Source organism: Suncus etruscus, chromosome 11, assembly GCF_024139225.1.
Source record: "Suncus etruscus isolate mSunEtr1 chromosome 11, mSunEtr1.pri.cur, whole genome shotgun sequence".
In the NCBI taxonomy this organism is placed as follows: Eukaryota; Metazoa; Chordata; class Mammalia; order Eulipotyphla; family Soricidae; genus Suncus; species Suncus etruscus.
In genome coordinates, this window is record NC_064858.1 from 74640525 (window position 1) to 74662167 (window position 21643).

At 42.7% G+C, this 21643-nt stretch overlaps 2 protein-coding genes across 2 annotated transcripts in view; one reads left to right on the forward strand and one right to left on the reverse strand.

Moving 5' to 3' along the window:
- TEX49 (testis expressed 49) overlaps positions 1 to 21643 on the forward strand; it is a 104264-nt gene that overhangs the window by 36554 nt on the left and 46067 nt on the right. The gene's annotated exons all lie outside the window — the stretch shown is intronic.
- The window catches only part of CCNT1 (cyclin T1), a 32132-nt gene that overhangs the window by 9800 nt on the left and 689 nt on the right, over positions 1 to 21643 (reverse strand). The window contains exons 2-6 of the mRNA XM_049783381.1: positions 19352 to 19433; positions 13805 to 13933; positions 8990 to 9050; positions 4218 to 4280; positions 1846 to 1891 (exon numbers count right to left, since the gene is read on the reverse strand). Of these exons, the coding sequence (XP_049639338.1) occupies positions 1846 to 1891; positions 4218 to 4280; positions 8990 to 9050; positions 13805 to 13933; positions 19352 to 19433 (381 nt within the window). The remainder of the gene's footprint in view (positions 1 to 1845; positions 1892 to 4217; positions 4281 to 8989; positions 9051 to 13804; positions 13934 to 19351; positions 19434 to 21643) is intronic.

A 21643-nucleotide genomic window follows, 5' to 3' on the forward strand; every position in this document is an offset into this window, starting at 1 on the left:
ATGCAGAGGATCGAACCTCGGTCTGTCGGAGGCTAGCGCAGGCAAGGCAGACACCATACCTCTAGCGCCACTGTGCCAGCCCTCATTTCTAAACTTATGACTAGTCAACATTCAATCCATAAATTAAGGACCAAAATAAAAAGAAAAATAAAATACTGAGGACTCAAGTTTTTTTTGAACAAGAAAGCTTCCTGAGAAGCTCAAAACATAAGGATAAAATGTAATATTTTGATATTTGTAATTCTTAAATATTTAAAGGAATACCCTAAAATTCATCTAATCTCTTGCCATATTCTTTTTGTTTGTTTGTTTGTTTGTTTGGGTCACATCTGGCGGCACTCGGGTTACTCCTGGCTCTGCACTCAGAAATCACTCCTGGCAGGCTAGGGGACCATGCCGGGAATCGACCGTCCTGAATCAGGTGCATGCAAGGCAAACACTCTATTGCTATTCTATCTCTCTGGCCCCTCTTGCCATATCCTTTTTTTTTTTTTTCTTTTGGTTTTTGGCCCATACCCGGCAGTGCTCAGGGGTTACTCCTGGCTTTCTGCTCAGAAATAGCTCCTGGCAGGCACAGGGGACCATATGGGAAGCCGGGATTCGAACCAACCACCTTAAGTCCTGGATCGGCTGCTTGCAAGGCAAACGCCGCTGTGCTATCTCTCTGGCCCCCTCTCTTGCCATATCTTAAAACAGTGAGTAATTTTTATGCCAGGTATGAATATGCTGAATGGCTCATTAAAAATTTTCTGCTATTTGACTATAAAATAAGCCTTGAGGGGCCGGGCGGTGGCGCTGGAGGTAAGGTGCCTGCCTTACAAGCGCTAGCCAAGGAACGGACAGCGGTTCGATCCCCCGGCGTCCCATATGGTTCCCCCAAGCCAGGGGCGATTTCTGAGCACATAGCCAGGAGTAACCCCTGAGCGTCAAACGGGTGTGGCCCAAAAACCAAAAAAAAAAAAAAAAAAAAAAAAAAAAAAAAAAAAATAAAATAAGCCTTGAGAATCATCAGGAGTATCTTAGGTTTCCATAAATAAGCATAGTTTGAAAATGAAAATGAACAAACTAATACTAGTTATATATTACTACATGGTAATACTAGTTATATGTTACTATTTTTATGAAAATGAAGGGTCGGAGTGGTGGCACAAGATGTAGGGCATTTGCCTTGCACTCATTAACCTAGGACAGACCAAGGCTCGATCCTCCAGTGTCCCATATAGTCCCCAAGCCAGGAGCGATTTCTGAGCACATAGCCAGGAATAACCCTGAGCGTCACCGGTGTGGCCCAAAACCAAACCAAACCAAACCAAAACAAAACAAAAAAAAAACTATATTAAAATGAAAATGAACCAACTAATACTAGTTATATAATACCACATGGTAATACTAATTATATATTACTATTTTTCTCAAAAGGAAAAAGAAAAAACAATTCTGTCCAGAATTGAGTGGGGGGGGAAATAAAGGTTTTTTTAAAATTATAAACTGCAAGATCCTTCAAATTAAATTTTTAGTCACTGTCAATATTGGATATTTACAGTAATTATTTTTTACTTGAAAAATCTAATGTTATCAATCAACACTAAATAATCATATCATCTAAGCCATTTAAAAGACACAATAGAAATTTAAGGCAAAACATTAGAACTAAGCAGAAAAGTCAACACTTTATGAGAAGAAACATAACATTTAGTATCAGAGATCCGTATCTGGGCCTTTTAGATCTAAATTACCTAACTTCTTCCCAATAGACACCCTCAAAAAAAAAAAAAAAAAAAAAAAAAAAAAGCCAACCCAAGTCAAGTTCTATTGCAAATAAAAGAAAAATATTAAGATATAAACCTGTTGGTTGCCATGAAGTATGAAGTTTGTGCTAAGTCCTTACTTGCTAGAAAAAAAAAGAGAGAGAAAATAAGGAAAGGGGAATTAGAAGGGAAATAATTCATTCCATAATTCTCAACAAATAATTTTAAGCACTTAATATCTCCATGGTCTTTCAGTACTTTCTGTTCACATTCTACCAAATAAGAGACTACCAAATTTTTAATTATAACAATTATGTTGTTTCCAAACCTAGTTCTGTTCACTAAGTACCTAATAGGGGTAACTTCAAAATTAAATTCTCAAACATATTTCTCAAGCAGAGTCTGACACATTTTAACTGGAGGTGAGAGGAATATTTTTAATGAATAACCCTGAGATTCTGATGCAAGATTGATTTTGATTCTGAGAATTACTAAACTTGAGGATGGGTTAATCTGAAGGCAAGATCAAAATCAGACTGATCTAATTGGGAAAAGTAATTTTTGCTAAAAACATTTTATATAAGTAGCTTATTATTCATTCCCCAATGTAATAAACTATCTTCCTTACTAAAATATAACTATTTAACTCTATCCATAAAATTTTTAATATTTTCAAAATACAAAGAACACAGGAAAACTGGGAATTTTCAGATAAAATACAGATAGAGCACAAAGTAAGGGGAAAACAAATCAATAATGCCAAATGATAACAAAGCACTAAAAATTTATGAAGATTTCTTTATATATACATATATACAATATATATATAATTTTTCATAAAAAAATTCATAAAAAAATTTTTTTGGGTTTTTGGTCACACTCAGTGGTGCTCAGGAGTTACTCCTGGCTCTGTGCTCAGAAGTCACCCTGCCAGGCACAGGGGACCATATGGGATGCCGAGATTCAAACTATCATCTATCCTAGATCAGCTGAGTGCAAGGCAAACACCCTACTATGTTATCTCTCCAGCCCTCATAATGACTTCGAATTAACTTGAAATATTACAGAGGAACTAAGCTTCATACAATTATTTGAATATATATATAAGATTTAGCTAATCAAAAAAAATTTTTTTTTCAGTTTTGGTTTTTGGGTCACACCCGGCAGCGCTCTCCTGGCTCTGAGCTCAGAAATCGCCCATGGCAGGCACAGGGGACCATATGGGATGCCAGGATTCAAACCACCGTCCTTCTGCATGGAAGGCAAATGCCTTACCTCCATGCTATCTCGCCGGCCAATGAAAAATATTTCTGGAGTCAGAGGATAGCACAGTAGGCAGGGGCAGACCTGAGTTCAATCCCCAGCATCCCGTCTAGTTCCCTGGAAACCCACAGGAGTAATTTCTGAACACAGAGCCAGGAGTAGCCCCTGAGCACTGTTAGGTGTGGCCCAAACAAAACAAAACAAAACGAAAAACAACAACACAAGGGAGGGACTGTTTAGAATTCAAATTCTTTCTCAAAGTGGATACTATGCAGACTACACCCCTTTCCCCCATCACATATAAGGTACTCTACTTTCCAGGGCAGAACTATTTTTTTTCTGAGAAAGAGTTGGTAGGCTAAATAAGTTTGGGAATCGCTATTCTGGATGATTCTCTGGGTGACCTAAGACAATCAAGCCTAGAATCAAAATTACCAATTCCCACAATATTTTGTTTGTTCATTTTTGTTTTGGAGCCATTTCCAGCTATGCTCCAGGTTACTCCTGATTCTGCACTCAGAAATTGCAGCTGGTGGTGGTGCTTGGGAGACCATAAGGGATGCTGGGGATGGAACCCAGATCAACTTTGTGCAAGAAAAGCACCCTAACTGCTGTACTATAGCTCTAATCCCTCCCATAATATTTTTAAATGGTTAATATTGTTATGATTTGATGCCTTTTCAAAATTTACTGCTAGTTATAACAAACATCTTTAAGAAGCTGGATCTCGGGGCCGGAGAGACAGCATGGAGGTAAAGCGTTTGCCTTGCATGCAGAAGGATGGTGGTTTGAGTCCCAGCAATCCCATATGGTCCCCCGAGCCTGCCAGGATCGATTTCTAAGCATAGAGCCAGAGTAACCCCTGAGCATTGCTGGGTGTGACCCAAGACCAAAAAAAAAAAAAAAAAAACACTCTAATCAGAATCACTCTATTCAAAGTTGTTAATGTTGTATATGTTATCTATCCATAGCAAATCATACGTAGCTGTAATTTTAAAACAACCAGACCATAAATAAGAAAGAGGTACTTTTCTTGGTAAGGCGCTTGACTGGCACTCCTCCAACCCCAGTTTGTTCCCACAATATCAAATATAATCCTTTGAGCACCACCAGGAGTGATGCCTGAGCACAATGAGGTGTGGCCCAGAACCACAAAAATTTTAAAATAAGATTTTAAAACAATGGACTCAAATTGGAATTACTTACCTCGAACTAACTGAGTACACTTTACCACATGTGTATGTGGGTGATCTATTGTGAGTTCAAAGCCTATAAAAGAAAACAAGTACATGGTTAAAAAGATAAAGACATTTTGTATTTCTTTCTTTTAGGTTTTTGGGTCATACCAGGTGACGCTTAGGGGTTACTCCTGACTCTATGCTCAGAAATCGCTCTTGGCAGGCATGAGGGACCATATGGGATGCCAGGATTCGAAACAACATCGGTTCAAGGTCAGCCACTTGCAAGGCAAACACCTTACCGAGGCTATCTCTCTGGCCCTTGTATTTCTTTTAATCTGAGTCATCTTTTAGTCATCCCTATTTTTCTCTCCAAAAAATGCTGTTTAGAGGCTGAGTCAAAATATGCAGCATAGGGCAGAAGCCATAGTACAGTGGATAGGGAGGGCGTTTATCTTGCACATGGCCAACCTGGGTTTGATACCTAGCATCCCATATGGTCTCCCAGCACTGCCAGGAATGATCTGAACTCAGTGACCAGAGTAATCCACTGGGTGTGGCCCAAAAACAAAAACAAAAAGCAACATAGGGGCTAAAGAGATAATAGACAGTAGGGCCTTTGCTTTGCATGCAACCCATCCAGGTTCTATCCCCAGAACCCTATAAGATCCCCCCAAGCACCACCCATATGATCCCCTGAGCTCCATCAGCAGTAATTCTTGAGTGCAGAACCAGGAATAACCCCTGAGAATCTGCTAGGCTTTTGAGCCTGTTGGCCCAAAACCAACATCAACATATATGTGTATATACATATATATCATACGTATGCAGCATGTTCTTTAATATTATCACCAAAGTTGTTTATATATTGAGCTACAAATATTACTAAGATTAGTAATACACGTGATGTTGTTTCAAAGACATTAAAAATCTATAAAAAAAATTGGAGGAGGGCCGGGCGGTGGCGCTAAAGGTAAGGTGCCTGCCTTCCCTGCGCTAGCCTTGGACGGACCGAGGTTCGATCCCCTGGCGTTCCATATGGTCCCCCAAGCCAGGAGCGACTTCTGAGCGCATAGCCAGGAGTAACCCCTGAGCTTCACCGGGTGTGGCCCAAAAAAAAAAAAAAATTGGAGGAATTCTAGAGATTTGGGGCCACACCTGGCTGTACTGGTGCTCCAAAGAACCATATGCAGTGATGGGTCAGTCACATGCAAGGTAAGCACCCTATGTGCTATACTCTATCTCTGGCCCAATTCCCTACCTACAGTACAAACTAGCCTCCAATGTTTTGTTTTGGTTTTGGTTTTTGGGCCACACCCGGCGGTGCTCAGGGGTTACTCTAGGCTGTCTGCTCAGAAATAGCTCCTGGCAGGCACGGGGGACCATATGGGACACCGGGATTCGAACCAACCACCTTTGGTCCTGGATCGGCTGCTTTCAAGGCAAACACCGCTGTGCTATCTCCCCGGGCCCGCCTCCAATGTTTTAATTTTTAACTTTTTAAATTTTGGGCCAAAGCAATGCTCAAAGGTCCTAGGTCTTGGGGGGAACCAGGTGATGCTGGGAACTAAATCCAAGTCTCCTACATGAAAAGCCTAAGCTCAACTTGCCTCCACAACATGCTTTTAAAAACAGAAGGGTCAGAGAAATCTCTCAAGGGATGAGCATCTGCTATATATGTGGGATGCCCAGATTTAATCTCTAGCACCTAGGCCTGATGGGCGTGGCCCTGAAACCAAAAATGAACCAGGATAGAACTGTGGGCACTTGCCTTGCACATGGCTGACCCGGATTCAATCCCCATCATCCCATATGGTCCCCCCACACCCTACATCAGGAGTGATTCCTGAGCTCAAAGTCAGGAGTAACCTTAAGCTCCACCAGGTGTGGCCCAAAAACCAAAATCATTAAATAAAAATCAACTAACAAAACAACAAACAAAAATGGAAACTAGAAGTTAGGACCAACTCTCACTCAAAAATTTCTATTATCTTTTTTTTTGGGGGGGGAGGGGTGTTTCACACCCAGCATTGCTCCTGGCTCTACACTCAGAAATTGCTCCTGGCAGGCTCGGGGGACCATATGGGATGCCAAGATTCGAACCACCGTCCTTCTGCATGAAAGGCAAACGCCTTACCTCCATGCTATCTCTGCGGCCCCAAAAATTTCTATTATCTTTTAGAGGGACCACACTGGTAAAACTCAGAGGTTACACTAGGCTCAATGATCATCAGCTATTCCTAGTAGTATTCCCTTGAGTACATATGGTGCCAGGGAGTGAACCTGGAATTCAGTTCCAGCAAAGGGCTGGAGGGATTACACAGTGGGAAGGGCATTTGCGTCGCACGTGTTTGAGCTGGGTTAAATCTCTGGTGTCTGATCCCTGAGCCTGTCAGGAATGATTTCTGAGCACAAAGCCAGGAGTAACCAAAGAGCTGCAGAGTGGCCCAAAGATTTTTTTTAAAAAACCAACCAGCAAACAAAAAAACCCAAACATCCCAGTCCTTTGAGCTTTCTCTCCAGCCCAAATGATTATTTTCTAAAACTTAAACTTAGAACATCTCAAAATCAGTCTATCTCCTCTTTCCCCTAGTTTATTACATTTCTTTTTTTTTCTTTCTTTCTTTCTTTTTTTTTTTTTTTTTTTTGCTTTTGGGTCACACCCAGTGGGGCTCAGGGGTTATTCCTGACTATCTGCTCAGAAATAGCTTCTGGCAGGCACAAGGGACCATATGGGATGCCGGGATTCGAACCAACCACCTTAGGTCCTGGGTCGGCTGCTTGCAAGGCAAACACCGCTGTGATATCTCTCCAACCCCCAGTTTTATTTTTTTCAATTAAAAAAATTCCCATCACCAATGTCCCAAGTGTCCCTCGTCCCTACCCCTTAACTGCAGTATTGATAATTTGATCCGACCTATACCAAATGATCATCACCAAAATTAAAATTAACAGTGTAGGGACCAGAGTGATAACACAGAGGGCAGGGCATCTGTCTTGCACATGACTGACCTAGGTTCAGTCCTCAGCATACCACGTGGTCCCTCAAGCACTGCCAGGAACAATTCCTGAATGCAGAGCCAGAAGTAACCCCTGAGCACAGCCAGGTGTGAGCCACCCAGCCAAGTTATATTATGTAATTATTTTAAAAGGATAACTAATACTTGTAAATTAGATCTAACATGTTTCTACATATAAAACATTAGTAAAAATATATTCTGCCAGAAGAATATCATTGGCTAACTTGAATTTAAGTAAAAAGTTAATTATCAGAAGTTAACTTCAGAAATAATTTTAGGAACAAGTATGCAATAAAATGTACTTGTACCAATAACTTTCCAACAAAACTTGTGGAAATACTCTTCAACCTAGAAAAGAAATGAAAGCCAAGGAACTAGGAGAAAAATTATTTTCCATACTTGTTAAACTTCTAAATGCGGGCCGGGCGGTGGCGCTAATGGTAAGGTGCCTGCCTTGCCTGCGCTAGCCTCGGACGGACCGCGGTTCGATCCCCCGGCGTCCCATATGGTCCCCCAAGCCAGGAGCAACTTCTGAGCGCATAGCCAGGAGTAACCCCTGAGCATCACCGGGTGTGGCCCAAAAACCCAAAAAAAAAAAAAAAAAACTTCTAAATGCAGTCTCTGATAAAAATAACTACTAAAGGATCACTACGGTCCCTTAAAAAAATGTCATAGCATAAATTTTTTCACCTCCACACAGCTGTTTTAAACACCAACTTTTTGTGTTTCTATTTTGGAGTCACACCCAGCAGTGCTTATGATTTATTCCCAGCTCACAGATCATTCCTACCACAGCTGGGGAAATAATCTGGAGTTCTGGGGATTGAAACCTGGCTGAAAAAGTTCCAGGCAGGCTCTACTATCTCCTAATTACCTATTTTTAAGAACAAATACTGTAATTGAATTAGACTATAGTAATACATGGAGGGTTGGAGCTTAAAGGGATAAGCACATGTAAGCATGTAGGAGCCATGGGTTTCATTCCCAAGACCACATGGGTCCCCCACCGCACTGCCAGTGATATTACTAGAAGACTCAGGTCCCTCTAGCACCACCAGGATTTTAGCCAAAGACTACAACAAAACAGAACAAAACAAAACACATTAAGAGTTACTTTATTTACACTCCTATCAGGTTTAAAACTGTCAAATTGAAAAGCAAATCAAGAACCTTAGAATGTAAGATAAAAAACAATCCAAACCTTTACTGCTATTTAATGGTCAGCTATGCCTAAATTCTTTCTATATATTATAGTACCATATTAAACTGAGTACTTTACCTCCCACAAAAATCTTCCCAAGAAATTTTCTCTTTTCTGCTTCACACATTTTAAAAATTATATCAGGGCTCAGGGATTACTCAGTGGTAGGGTGCCTTCATAGGGTAGCCTATGAAGACAATCCCAGAGGCACTGCCATTGCCATTCATGATGCCTAGTGTTACAACCAAGTGTGTGATCTCTGGTATACCATGACCAAGAGTGTATGACCCTAGTTATCATAATAAAAACAAAGGAAAGGGGGAGGATTATTTAGTTAAAACCAGATCATTCCATTACACACATTAAACATATTTTTCCTAGGGGCAAGAGCGATAGCGCAACACGTAGGATGTTTACTCTGCACATGGCTGAGTCGTGTTTGATTCCTGGCATCTCATACAGTCCCCTCAGCCCGCCAGGAATAATTTCTGAGTGCAGAGTCAGGATAATCCATGGGTGTCGTTGGGTGTGGGCCAAAAACAAAAACAAAAAAATCTTTTTCTAGAATATTTAGCATACCTAAAGTCTGCAGAATTATGCTTTCTAATATCACCAGATCTTGAACTTGTTGTAGGTAAGCCTGTAGATAAGAAGACATATTAATAATCCAGAAGGCACAATATAAAAAGTTATAAACAATCTAATAACCCTTCCCAAGGAAACCAAAGGCAAAATTAAAGCGTAAGATAGCAAATGCACTATAGAGTCATTCCTAGTCAAACAAACAATGTTACAAATGGAAACAGAAAAGCACCAGACTGCTATTTCAGACTTTAAAGTTTAATGATACAAACTAAAAATATAGGTTTTGGTTTTTGAGATCCATAGGTTTTACTCCTGGCTCTGCACTCAAGGATCTCCCTTGGCAGGCTGAGAGGACAATGATTGCCAGGGACTGAAGCCAAGGTGGCTGTGAACAAGGCAAGCAACTAACCACCCTATATTATATATCTCTCCAGCCCCCTAAAAATACATTTTCCCCAAAAGCTTTTAAGAGAACTACAAAGTATCTGTACTAAGGACTAGTCCTTTTCAAACATCCCCCCATCCTGCAATGTTAAGTTTTTGTTGTTGTTGTTGTAGTTTTTTATCACACCCAGTAGCACTCAGGGGTTACACTCGGCTCTATGCTCAGAAATTGCTCCTGGCAGGCTCGGGGGACCATATGGAATGCAGGGATTTGAACCACCGTCCTTCTGCATGCAAGGCAAACACCCTACCTCCATGCTAGCTCTCCGGCCCAAGATTTTTTTTAAACAGAAGAGTCCAGAGGGTCAGAGAGATATAAACAGAATTTAAAGCCTTACATGTGGCCAACTTGGGTTTGATCCCCACCATCCTATATGGTCCCAAGCACTATCAATATTGTTTCCCGAGTGCAGACTCCAGGCGTAACTCCTGAGGTTGAACAGTGTGGCAGACAAAATAAAAGAAAGAAACCAAGAGGAAAAGTCCAAAAGAAATGGAAACAGCAAAATTGCAAAATTCTCTGACTTGGATTAGTCAACAATGTAACTCAGAGGGTCCCACACTTCTTAGGCCTTCTGTCCCCTTGCAGGAAAGAGGATGTTGGGAAATCATAAAGCCTCTCCCCACAATCTTCCTTATCATATCAAACAAATAGCACCTAACCCCAAACTGCACAAAGCTACAATCCCCAACCCCATCCATTGTTTCCAGCATTCCTTTGGGGTGGGAGTGGGGAGGTATGGTGTCAGTATTGCCCACTCTAGGAAACACTACTATAGCTACAATCAACATATAGCTATGAACAATTAAAATGTACCTTATCCAAATTGAAATGTGCTATAAATTTAGAGTACACATTGGATTTTTAAAGTCTTCATTTTAAAATAATGAAAAATGACATTAACAACATTTAATCATTTAAAATTTTTATTTGTTGGGGCTGGAGTGATAGCACAGCAGTAGGGCGTTTGCCTTGCACGCAGCTGACCAGGACGGACCTGGATTCAATCCCAGGCATCCCATCTGGTTCCCCAAGCCAGGAGTGATTTCTGAGTGCATAGCCAGTAATAAACCCTGAGTGTTACTGGATGTGGCCCAAAACCAAGAAAAAAAATGTATTTGCTTGATTTTTGTTTGGAGGCCATGCCTGGTGGAGCTCAAGGGTTACTACTTCCAACTCTGCACTCAGGAATTACTCCTGGCAGGTTCATAAATCCAAATGGGATACCAGGGATTAAACCTAGGTCAAGGGGCTGAAGCAATAGAACAGCAGTAGGGCGCTTGCCTTGCACGTGGCCAACCCAGTACGGACCCGACAAACCCGGGTTCAATCCCAGGCATCCCATATGGTCCCCCAAGTCTGCCAGGATCGATTTCCAAGCACAGAACAAGGAGTAAACCCTGAGCACTGCCGAGTGTGACCCAAAAAACAAAACAACTAGGTCTAATGCATGCAAGGCAAACTCCTTACTCATTGTGCTATTGCTCCGGTCTAATAATTTTAATTTTATGGATTAAATAAGTCAATTATTAAATGTAACTTGTAAAGTCTGATTTTTGTTTGTTTTTGCCCATACCCGGTGGCGCTCAGGGCTTACTCCTGGCTCTACGCTCAGAAATTGCTCCTGGCAGGCTCCAGGAACCGTATGGGATGCCTGGAATCAAATTGGGGTCCATCCAGGGTTGGCTGCATACAAGGCAAGCACCTTATTGCTGTGCTATTGCTCTGGCCCAAGAACACTAACTTTTCAATGCAAAGGAGAGCAGCCAAAGAAAAAGTGAAAACAGTGTTATGCAAAATACCCGATTTACATAATTAGGGACTAATAGCAAAACAAACAAAAAAAAAATACACTCTATCCTCCAACCCCAAAGGAAAAACTTTCTTGATGGAGGATACAACCACTAATTGGTGGGTTTGGAGCTCAAATAATGCTGCCATCAGCTCTGAAAATTATGGTGCCTAAATTTAAGAAATTATGGGGCTGGAGAGATAGCCTGGAGGTAAGACGTCTGCCTTCCAAGCAGAAGGATGGTGGTTCCAATCCGGAGTCCCATATGGTCCCCCGTGCCTGCCAGGGGCCATTTCTGAGCGCAGAGCCAGGAGTAATCCCTGAGCGCTGCTGGGTGTGACCCAAACCCCCCCCCCAAAAAAATTTAAGAAATTATATTAAAAAACAAACAAAATGGGGCTGGCGAGGTGGCGCTAGAGGTAAGGTGTCTACCTTGCAAGCGCTAGCCAAGGAAGGACCACGGTTCAATCCCCCGGTGTCCCATATGGTCCCCCCCGCCAAGCCATGGGCAATTTCTGAGGGCTTAGCCAGGAGTAACCCCTGAGCATCAAATGTGTGTGGCCCGAAAAAAAAAAAAAACAAAACAACCAAAAAACACACACAATAACCACTTTGCCCAAAAATGTTAACATTTTTGGTGTATCCTGTGTTGTTTTGTTTTCGGGCCATACCTGATGGTGGTTAGAGCTTATACTTAGCTCTGCACTCAAAGATCACTCCTGGCAGCTCAATATGGGATGCCAGGAATAGAATTCGGGTTAGCTGCATTCAAGGCCCACACTCACATGCTGCACTTCACTCCTGTTCCCCACTTTCCCCAATTTTATCAGAAGATATTTGGTGAAAGGTGACTCATGGATCTGTTGTAACAGAAATATACAATGTTTCTCCATGCACTTAAATCTAATCTGACCTTTATGGGTAAGGTCTAAAGACAGGAGAATTCTTCTCTTTTTCTTTTTTTTTATAGAGTGAGTAGGTGATAGAAGATGTGACAATGTTTGGGTCACTAAAGAAGGTGCTGGAGGGTTGGGGGATTACTAGTGGCTTTCTGCCCAAGGACTGTTCAGGTACCACAGCAATCAAACCTGTGGATCCTGCATATGCTCCAGCCCTAACTTCCCTTCTTAATGCAATTTACAGAAGAATAAAAAGAAAAAAAAAGGCATGAATGAGACTGGAGAGATAGCACAGCGGTAGGGTGTTTGCCTTTCACGCAGCCAATCCAGGGCTAACAGTGGTTCGAATCCCAGCATCCCATATGGTCCCCCATGCCTGCCAGGAGCGATTTCTGAGCGCAGAGCCAAGAGTGACCCCTGAGCACTGCAGGCTGTGACCGAAAAACAAAACAAAAAGGCATAAATACATGCATATGCATAAAACAAGGATCTAGAAGAATGTGCTGGAACTGTAATCAGTATACTTTCGATACCATGTTGAGAAGGGGAGACAAGTTACACCACAGAGCTTTAACATCTACTTCAAATCACTTCCTTTCAAATTGTGATGCAAGAAATCAAACCCAGTATCTTACACATGCAAGATTAATGCTCTACCTGAGCCATAGTCCAACCTCCTTACATATTTTAAGCATTTGTATTCTTTAAAAATGAGCAAATAAAACTTTTTTTACTTTCTTTCTTTTTTTTTTTTGGTTTTTGGGCCACACCCGGCGGTGCTCAGGGATTACTCCTGGCTGTCTGCTCAGAAATAACTCCTGGCAGGCACGGGGGACCATATGGGACACCGGGATTCGAACCAACCACCTTTGGTCCTGGATCGGCTGCTTGCAAGGCAAACGCCGCTGTGCTATCTCTCCGGGCCCTTTTTTTACTTTCTTAAAAAGTAAAAAGATGGGGGGGAAGGGCCAGAGAGATAGCATGAAGGTAAGGTGTTTACCTTTCATGCAGAAGGTCATCGGTTGGAATCCCAGCGTCCCATATGGTCCCCCGTGCCTGCCAGGAGCGATTTCTGAGCACAGAGCCAGGAAAAACCCGAGCACTGCCGGGTGTGACCCAAAAACCACAAAAAAAAATAAATAAATAAAATAAATAAAAAAATAAAAAGATGGGGGGTGGGACAGAGCAGTGGCACAAGCAGTAGGACGTTTGCCTTGCACATACTGACTTAGAACGAACCACAGTTTGATACAACCACTAAGTGATTGTATTGTCCCACACGGTCCCCCAAGCCAGGAGCGATTTTTGAGCAAATAGCCAGAAGTAACCCTTGAGCATCAGTGGGTGTGGCCCAAAAACAAACAAAAGTGAAAAGATGGGGCCAGAGCAGTTCCATAGCAGGTAGGGTGCTTGCCTTGCATGCAGCCAACCTGAATTTGATCCTTGGCATCCCATATGGTCCCTGATCACTGCCAGGAATGATCTCTGAGCACAGTGCTAGGAATAACCCCTAAGTATCACTGGGTGTGCTCCCCGCAAAATGAGTGCGATGTTATTTTAAGGGAAAAAAAAAACCTAAATGGCCATCTAATAACCCTTCCTCAGAACAAGTTCACAACATCAGTAATGATCTAAACCAGGAAAACCCCACTAAGTATAATTAAACCACTTACTTCACTCCTGGTATCAGGAAGTGATTCCTGTGGATGGAGACAAGCATGGGCGACCTTGATGACATGTTCCAGTTTTTTGGGCTGTTCTTCTACTTTAGCTGCTAGAAATAAGGCTGCTGGGGCTACAGACTGTATGGAGAACAAATAAACTGTAGTTATCATTTGTCTGTTTCAAAATCTAAAATGAAAAACCCATCTCAAACCAAGTCCTTCTCTTGCTTCAACTTCTTTATAATTTTTTTACTACATTTAAATAAAGTTTCCTGGGGCCGGAGTGATGACACAGCATTAGGGTGTTTGCCTTGCATGTGGCTGACCCAGGACAGAGCTGGGTTCGATCCCTGGCATCCCATATGGTCCCCTGAGCCAGGAGTGATTTCTGAGTGCAAAGCCAGGAGTAACCCCTGAGCTTCACTGGGTATGGCCCCAAAACCCAAAAATAATAAATAAAGTTTCCTATCAATTTATTCCATTTCCAAAAAGTAATCCTTCAATACTCCTTAAAAACTAGGCAAAAGGATGGGGCTGGGGAAGTGGTGCTAGGCAGGGGTCTCAAACGCCCTCCTGCCCTAGAGGAATCTTTTTTTGTTTTGTTTAAGTTGTTTGGGTCACACCCCCCAATGTTCAAGGCTTACTACTGACTTTGCACTCAAGGATCACCCCGACTGCCTCCTGCAATCCCCAGGTAAATTGAGTTTGAGACCCCTGTTAGAGGTAAGGCAAGCTCTAGCCTAGGACAGACCACAGTTAGTCCCCCGAGTCCCATATGGTCCTCCCAAGCCAGGGGTGATTTCTGAGCGCATAGCCAGGAGTAAACCCTGAGCGTCAAAACGAGTGTGGCCCCCCCCCAAAAAAAAAAAAAACAAAACAAAACAAAACCTAACCAAAGGAAGTCAGAGAGAATAGCACAGCGGCAGGGTGTTTGCCTTGCACACAGCTGACCCAGGCATTCCATAGGGTCCACCAAGCCTGCCAAGAGCAATTAGCCAGGATTAACCCAAGCGCAAGGTATAACCCCAAAACTAAAAACAAAACAAAACAAAAAAAACCTAGGCATAGACCCAAACGGTATTATATGGGTCAAGTGCTTGCCTTACATGCAGCCAAGTGAAATTAGTTCCCAGCTCCCATATAGTCCCCCATACACCACCAGGAGAAATTCCCGAGCTCAAAGCCAAGAATAACCAGAGTACTGCAGGGTGTGGCCCCAAAACCAAATTAACATTATACCTGAATTATCTCAAATAAACTTACATATGGAGGAGCTACAGCTCCAAAAATAGGGAATTAAAAGTACAGAAACCCTCTTGTTAATTTTTGGGTAACTTCAGGCAGTGTTCAGGGGTTAATCCTGGCTATGTGCTCAGAAATTACTCCAGACAAGGTTGGAGGCATTATGAGATACTGGGGATCAAACCTGGGTCAGCCATGTGCAAGGCAAGCACTCTCCTTGCTGTACTATTGCTCCAGCCCCCAAAGTATAGAACCATTTCTGATAGTTTATATCTTTATAAAAGGTATTTGGGATGAGAGGAAATTCAAGCAACATATAGAAAAACTAGCTTAGGAGTCAAAGATATAGCTAAAAGAATGCTTGTCTTAACAAAGCAAAAGCATGTTCAATTCCCCACACCACATATGGTCTCCAGGAGTGACCCCGAGCCCAGAGCCAAGAGCCTTAAGCATTACCAGGTGTGGCCCCAAAATAATTCTATGTGAAACAGAATTAAAATATCTATTGTAGGGCCAGAGTGGTGGTGCAGCGGTAGAGCGCTTTGCCTTGCACGCGTCTGACATAGGATGAACCATTGTTAGATTCCCCAGTTTCCAATATGGTCCCCTAGCCAGGAGCGATTTCTGATCTCAGAGCCAGGAGTAACCCCTGAGTGTCACTGGGTGTGGCCCAAAAACCCACACCAAAAAAATCTATTATACAGGAATTTACCAGAATTTGAATATTATTTATATTACTACAACTATCTATTAGATGTATCATAGAACAGACTTTTCTCCACAATCTAATTCATAGTGATAATTTTCTTCCTAACTGTTGCTTCATATACTAATCCTTGACTTTAGAAGAAGCCAAAAAGATCTAGAGGAAACATACCTGGACATTAAAAGTGCTAATTTAAGGGGCTGGAGCATTAGCACAGTGATAGGGCGTTTGCCATGCATGCGGTGGACCCAGGACCAATTTGGATTCCATCCCTTGCATCCTGTATGGTCCCAGAGCCTGCCAGGAGTGATTTCTAAGCACAGAGCCAAGAATAACCCAAATGCCGCCAGGTGTGACCACAACCCCCTAAAAAAAAGCTAATTTTGACATACATACAATTTGGGGGGACCACACTCAGCAATGTTCAGGGGTTACTCCTGGCTATGCACTCAGAAATCGCTCCTGGCTTGGGGGACCATATGGGAAGCTGGGGATCAAACCTCGGTCTGTCCTAGGTTAGTGCGTGCAAGGCAAACACCCTACGGCTTGCACCACCGCTTTGGCCCCAGAGGTTACTCCTGGCTCTGTGTTCAGAAATCACTCCTGGCGGGCTCAGGGGACTATATAGAATGCCAGGATTCAAACCACTGTCCATCCTGGATCAGGTGCTTGCAAGGCAAACACCAAGAACGGCAAACACCCTCCTGCTGTGCTATCTCTCCATCCCCATGACACAATTTTTAAAAATCAGGTCTGCTTTTAACTACAGGTTTTATTTATTTGTTTGTTTTGGGGTCACTCCTGGCTCTACGCTCAGAAATCGCCCCCGGCAGGCTCAGGGGACCATATGGGATGGCGGGATTCGAACCACCGTCCTTCTGCATGCAAGGCAAACTCCTTACCTCCATGCTATCTCTCCGGCCCCTAACTACAGATTTTAGAAAAATAAGGTAGAGTCTAATTATTTAGAGGTCCAAAGAGGTAATACAAAAAGGCACTTGTCTTGCATGTGAGTCATGACCCTGGTTTCATGCCAGATATGGTCCCAGGTAAAAACAGGAGTCACTCTTGAGCACTGGTGGACGTAGGTTTCAATGCCAGATACCACAAGTGGTTCCAGGTACAAACAGGAGTCACTCCTGAGCACTGTTGGACGTAGTTCCCAAACTCACCCAAATTTTTTAAAAGAAAAGTAGGTTTTTATGGGGCCAGAGCAGAGACACAGCAGTAGGGTATTTGCCTTGCACGTGGCTGACCTAGGATGGACAGAGGTTTGATTCCCCGGAGTCCCATATGGTCCCCCTAGTCTGCCAGGAGCGATTTCTGAGGACAGAGCCAGTAGTAAACCCCTGAGTGTCACTGGGTGTGCCCCCTCAATTTTTTTTATTAGGAGGTACTGAGAAAGGGGAAGATACTACTGCATGTTTAGAAGAGAATGCAAACTACTCCTCAAAGGTAGAGACCTCAGTACACACCCAGCATGAAGTAGGAAAATATGGGCTGGAGAGATAGCACAGGATAGAGTGCCTTGCACGTGTAAGAACTGAGTTCTGTCCTGATATTCCACATTTTCCCCCTTAGCATCGCTAGGAGTGATTCCTGAGTGCAGAACCAGGAGTAACTTGTGACTACTGCCAGATGTGGGCCACATTAAACTCCTCCCCAAAAAGAAAGTAAAAAGTACACATCTCAGGGGCCAGAAAAATAGCATGGAGGTAAGGTATTTGCCTTTCATGCAGAAGGTCATCGGTGGGGCCGGGCGGTGGCGCTAAAGGTAAGGTGCGCCTGCCTTGCCTGCGGTAGCCTTGGACGGACCGCGGTTCGATCCCCCGGTGTCCCATATGGTCCCCCAAGCCAGGAGCAACTTCTGAGCGCATAGCCAGGAGTAACCCCTGAGCGTTACCGGGTGTGGCCCAAAAACCAAAAAAAAAAAAAAAAAAAAAAAAAAAAGAAGGTCATCGGTTCGAATCCTGGCATCCCATATGGTCCCCAGAGCCTGCCAGGAGTGATTTCTGAGCGTGAAGCCAGGAGTGACCTTGAGCGCTGCCGGGTGTGACCCAAAAAACCAAAAATAAATAAATAAATAAATAAAGTACACATCTCAAGAGGGGAAATATTTGGTGATATGTGCATGTGGACACCATGTGCATAGGCCCAAGGAGGTACAAGGCCCAAATGTTTTTAAATTTACAAAGAAAAAAATTGAAAAACTAACCCAAATAGGACAAAAAGAAAATAACAGACCATGTTAAAAAGTTCATTTTATGGGGCCGAAGTGATTGTACAGCGTGTAGGATACTTGCCTTTGCACACATCCGATTGGGTTGAATTCCCAGTACTCCAAGCCCATCAGGAGTGATCCCTGAACAGAGCCAGGAGTAAAACCCCAGTACTGTCAGGCATGTGCCCCTCCAGCTAAAAAGTTCATTTTAGAGACCAGAAAGTACAGGGGTTTAGGAACTTGTCTTGCACACAGCCAAGCCCAATATAATTCCCAGCACTGCATATGGATAAGTAAAATCAGGAGTGACACCTAAGGACAGAAGTAGGAATAAATCCTGAGAATAACCAGGTGTGGCGCCCCCTCAAAATATTAATTTTATTAAAGGTTTGGAGCACGCGCATGGCATGCTTACTAATACTTTGCATTGTTCCCCAAGCATCACTGGAAGTAATCCCTGAACACTGAAAACCTTTAAAAGGGTTCTCATGGGGGCTGGAGAGATAGCATGGAGGTAAGGCGTTTGCCTTTCATGCAAGAGGTCATCGGTTCGAATCCCAGCGTCCCATATGGTCCCCCGTGCCTGCCAGGAGCAATTTCTGAGCATGGAGCCAGGAGTACCCCTGAGCACTGCCGGGTGTGACCCAAAAACCACAAAAAAAAAAAAAAAGGGTTCTCATGAGCCGAAGCGATAGCACAGCGGTAGGACATTTATTTGCCTTGCATGCAGATGACCCAGGACAGACCCCAGTTCGATCCTGGCATTCCATATGTCCCCTGAACCTGCCAGGAGTGATTTCTGAGGGCAGAGCCAGGAGTAACCCCTGAGTACTGCCAGGTATGATCCAAAAAAAGCAAAACCCAACAAACAAACAAAAAAATAATAAAAGAATTCTCAAAAGCCTATTTTCCTATCAAGAGCGGTTCTGAGCACAGAGCCAAAAGTAACCCTTGAGTGCAGCCAGATGTGGCCCCAAAACAAATTACCCTCAAAGCAGTTTTTCCACTCACTGTTCCAACCCAAATGTTGAGTTAAACCCAAATGTTAAATATTAGTGCTCAGTATCTATTTACTAGGCAATCCATCCATCTACTCTAACTTTGTATTTAATTTACCAAACTAGAAACTTCACAGAAAAACTGGAAGGCAAGATTTCAAAAAGCTAAATGATACAATGAAAACAATCAAATTCAAGAAATTGGTGGGCTTGAAGTCCAGAGAAATACTACAGCAGATAAGCCTTGAATACAGCTGACCCTGGTTGGATCCCTGACACCACAGAATGATCCCGAGTAGTATCAGGTGTGGCCCAAACTGCACCTAACTCAAGAAATAAATTGAAATCAATCACAAAATAATTACAACATACAAAAATATTATACTTACGATTCGATTAAACTGTGTAAAGGACTGAATCATGTAGAATCGATGCATATATACTATAGCAGTATTGATAGTTAATTGTGACCTGAAATGTTCAAGTTAAGGCCCTCAAACAGGTAAACAGCTTTATTTCCAAAAATATCACTTTTATATAACCTTCCCAAAAGACCATGCATATAGAAGATCTTAAATGTAAATCATACTTATCTCTCTTTGAATTAAAGAAGTCGATTCTGGGGCCGGAGAGATAGCATGGAGGTAAGGCGTTTGCCTTTCATGCAGGAGATCATCGGTTCGAATCCCGGCGCCCCATATGGTCCCCCGTGCCTGCCAGGAGCAATTTCTGAGCCTGAAGCCAGGAATAACCCCTGAGCACTGCTGGGTGTGACCCAAAAACAAAAAAAAAAAGCGATTCCACTAAACTATTAAAACAGTGACAGTATCAAGGTGCATGTATAAACTGCGTGGAAAAAAATAGAAAATAAAACTATAAAAGATGAAAACCTTCCTATCACTTGTCTACAGCATTAGTGATTCATTAGGTCAGTATATCTCCTCATATGATATACAATTTCATCCTTATTCTGGTCACTTGATTTGTCTCTCTCAAGTTTCATCAGCATTAACTTTTATCTTATTTCTCTTGGCAACCAAATTTTTCTCATATGTTCAACTGCAATAAACACTATGAAATGGTTTTATGTTCATTTATTATAAAGGAAAGTTTTAAATGTATAAAGGCTCAGAAGATGAAGGAAAGCATATATAGCAATCAGGCAGTCTTAGGGGGAAAGATACAGAAGTAACAAACCAAAAATTCTAACAAAAAGGACCAGAGCAAATAGTATGGTGGGTAGAAGTTTCCTTGCCCTTGGCTGACCCTGGTTCAATCCCCAGCATTCTATATGGTTTGCCAAGACTGCCAGAAATGCAGAGCCAGGAGTAACCTCTGAGAACTGACAGGTGTGGCCCAAAACCAAAAATAAATTCCAAGAAAAAGCCTTGACTTCAGGGCTGACCAGACACCCAGGAAACAAGCATTACTAGCTATTAAGAGGACACCTCTTCTGGGGTAAGCACATCAAGGCACAAACTTTGGAAGCAGCAACACACATGTAACAATAATTTTTCACACCCAGAATGGAAAGAACTTAAAATAATTTCCTATGCTACAAAATGATTTTATTTTCTCCTTCCCTTCCTCCCTCCCTCCTTCCTTTCTTCCTTCCACCCACCCTCACCCGGTGATGCTCAGGGGTAACTCCTGGCTATGCACTCAGAAATCGCTCCTGGTGGGGCCGGAGAGATAGCATGGAGGTAAGGCATTTGCCTTTCATGCAGAAGGACGGTGGTTCGAATCCCAGCATCCTATATGGTCCCCTGTGCCTGCCAGGAGCGATTTCTGAGCATAGAGCCAGGAGTAACCCCTGAGCGCTGGCCGGGTGTGACCCAAAAACAAAAATTAAAAAATAAATAAATCGCTCCTGGCGTGGAGGACTATATGAGACGCGGGGGGAGGGGGGATCTAACCGCGGTCTGTCCTAGGTAAGCGCGTGCAAGGCAAATACCCTACTGCTTGCGCCACCGCTTCGGACTCCATGAATTTATTTTCTAACTGACAAAAATACTTAGGGAGGAGGGATATCTCTAAAATATCAGGACAGTGAGTCGGAGTGATAGCACAGCAGATCTGACTTGCAGGCTGCTGACCAGGATCAGACCCGGGTTCAATCCACAGATTTGATCCCTCGTAACCCATCTGGTTCCCCGAGCCTGCCAGGAGTAATTTTAAGCTCAGAACCAGGAGAAACCCATCAGCGGTGCCAGGTGTGCCTCCCCAAAATTTCAAAAACAAAATAAAACAACAAAAATACCAGCAAAAGAACACACATTAACTTCACAACTTAAATCCCTAATATTTTTTAAATCTTTTATATTTATTTTAGGCTGCGGAAAGTTAGAGCCCAGGGCCTCAAATATGCAAGTGCTCTAACACTGAAGAACACTACCAGTTCCTTCCAGTTAAATGTTTATGCAGTTAAAAACATTCTCTAGCTCTACCTCCCTACAAATCTCAACTTCCTTCCTTGGAATATGTAGAACTCTTTAAAAACAGTCGCTTTTCTTTGGACATCTGAACGCCAAGGCCTGTGATGGGTGTGAAACCACACGCGTTACCATTCCCTGGTACAGACGATAAAAACCAGTCTTTAACACGTGAAAACAGCTAAGAGCGGTAGGTATCGATTTTTAACCAAACTAGGGTATTAATATTATTATTAGTATGGAGACATT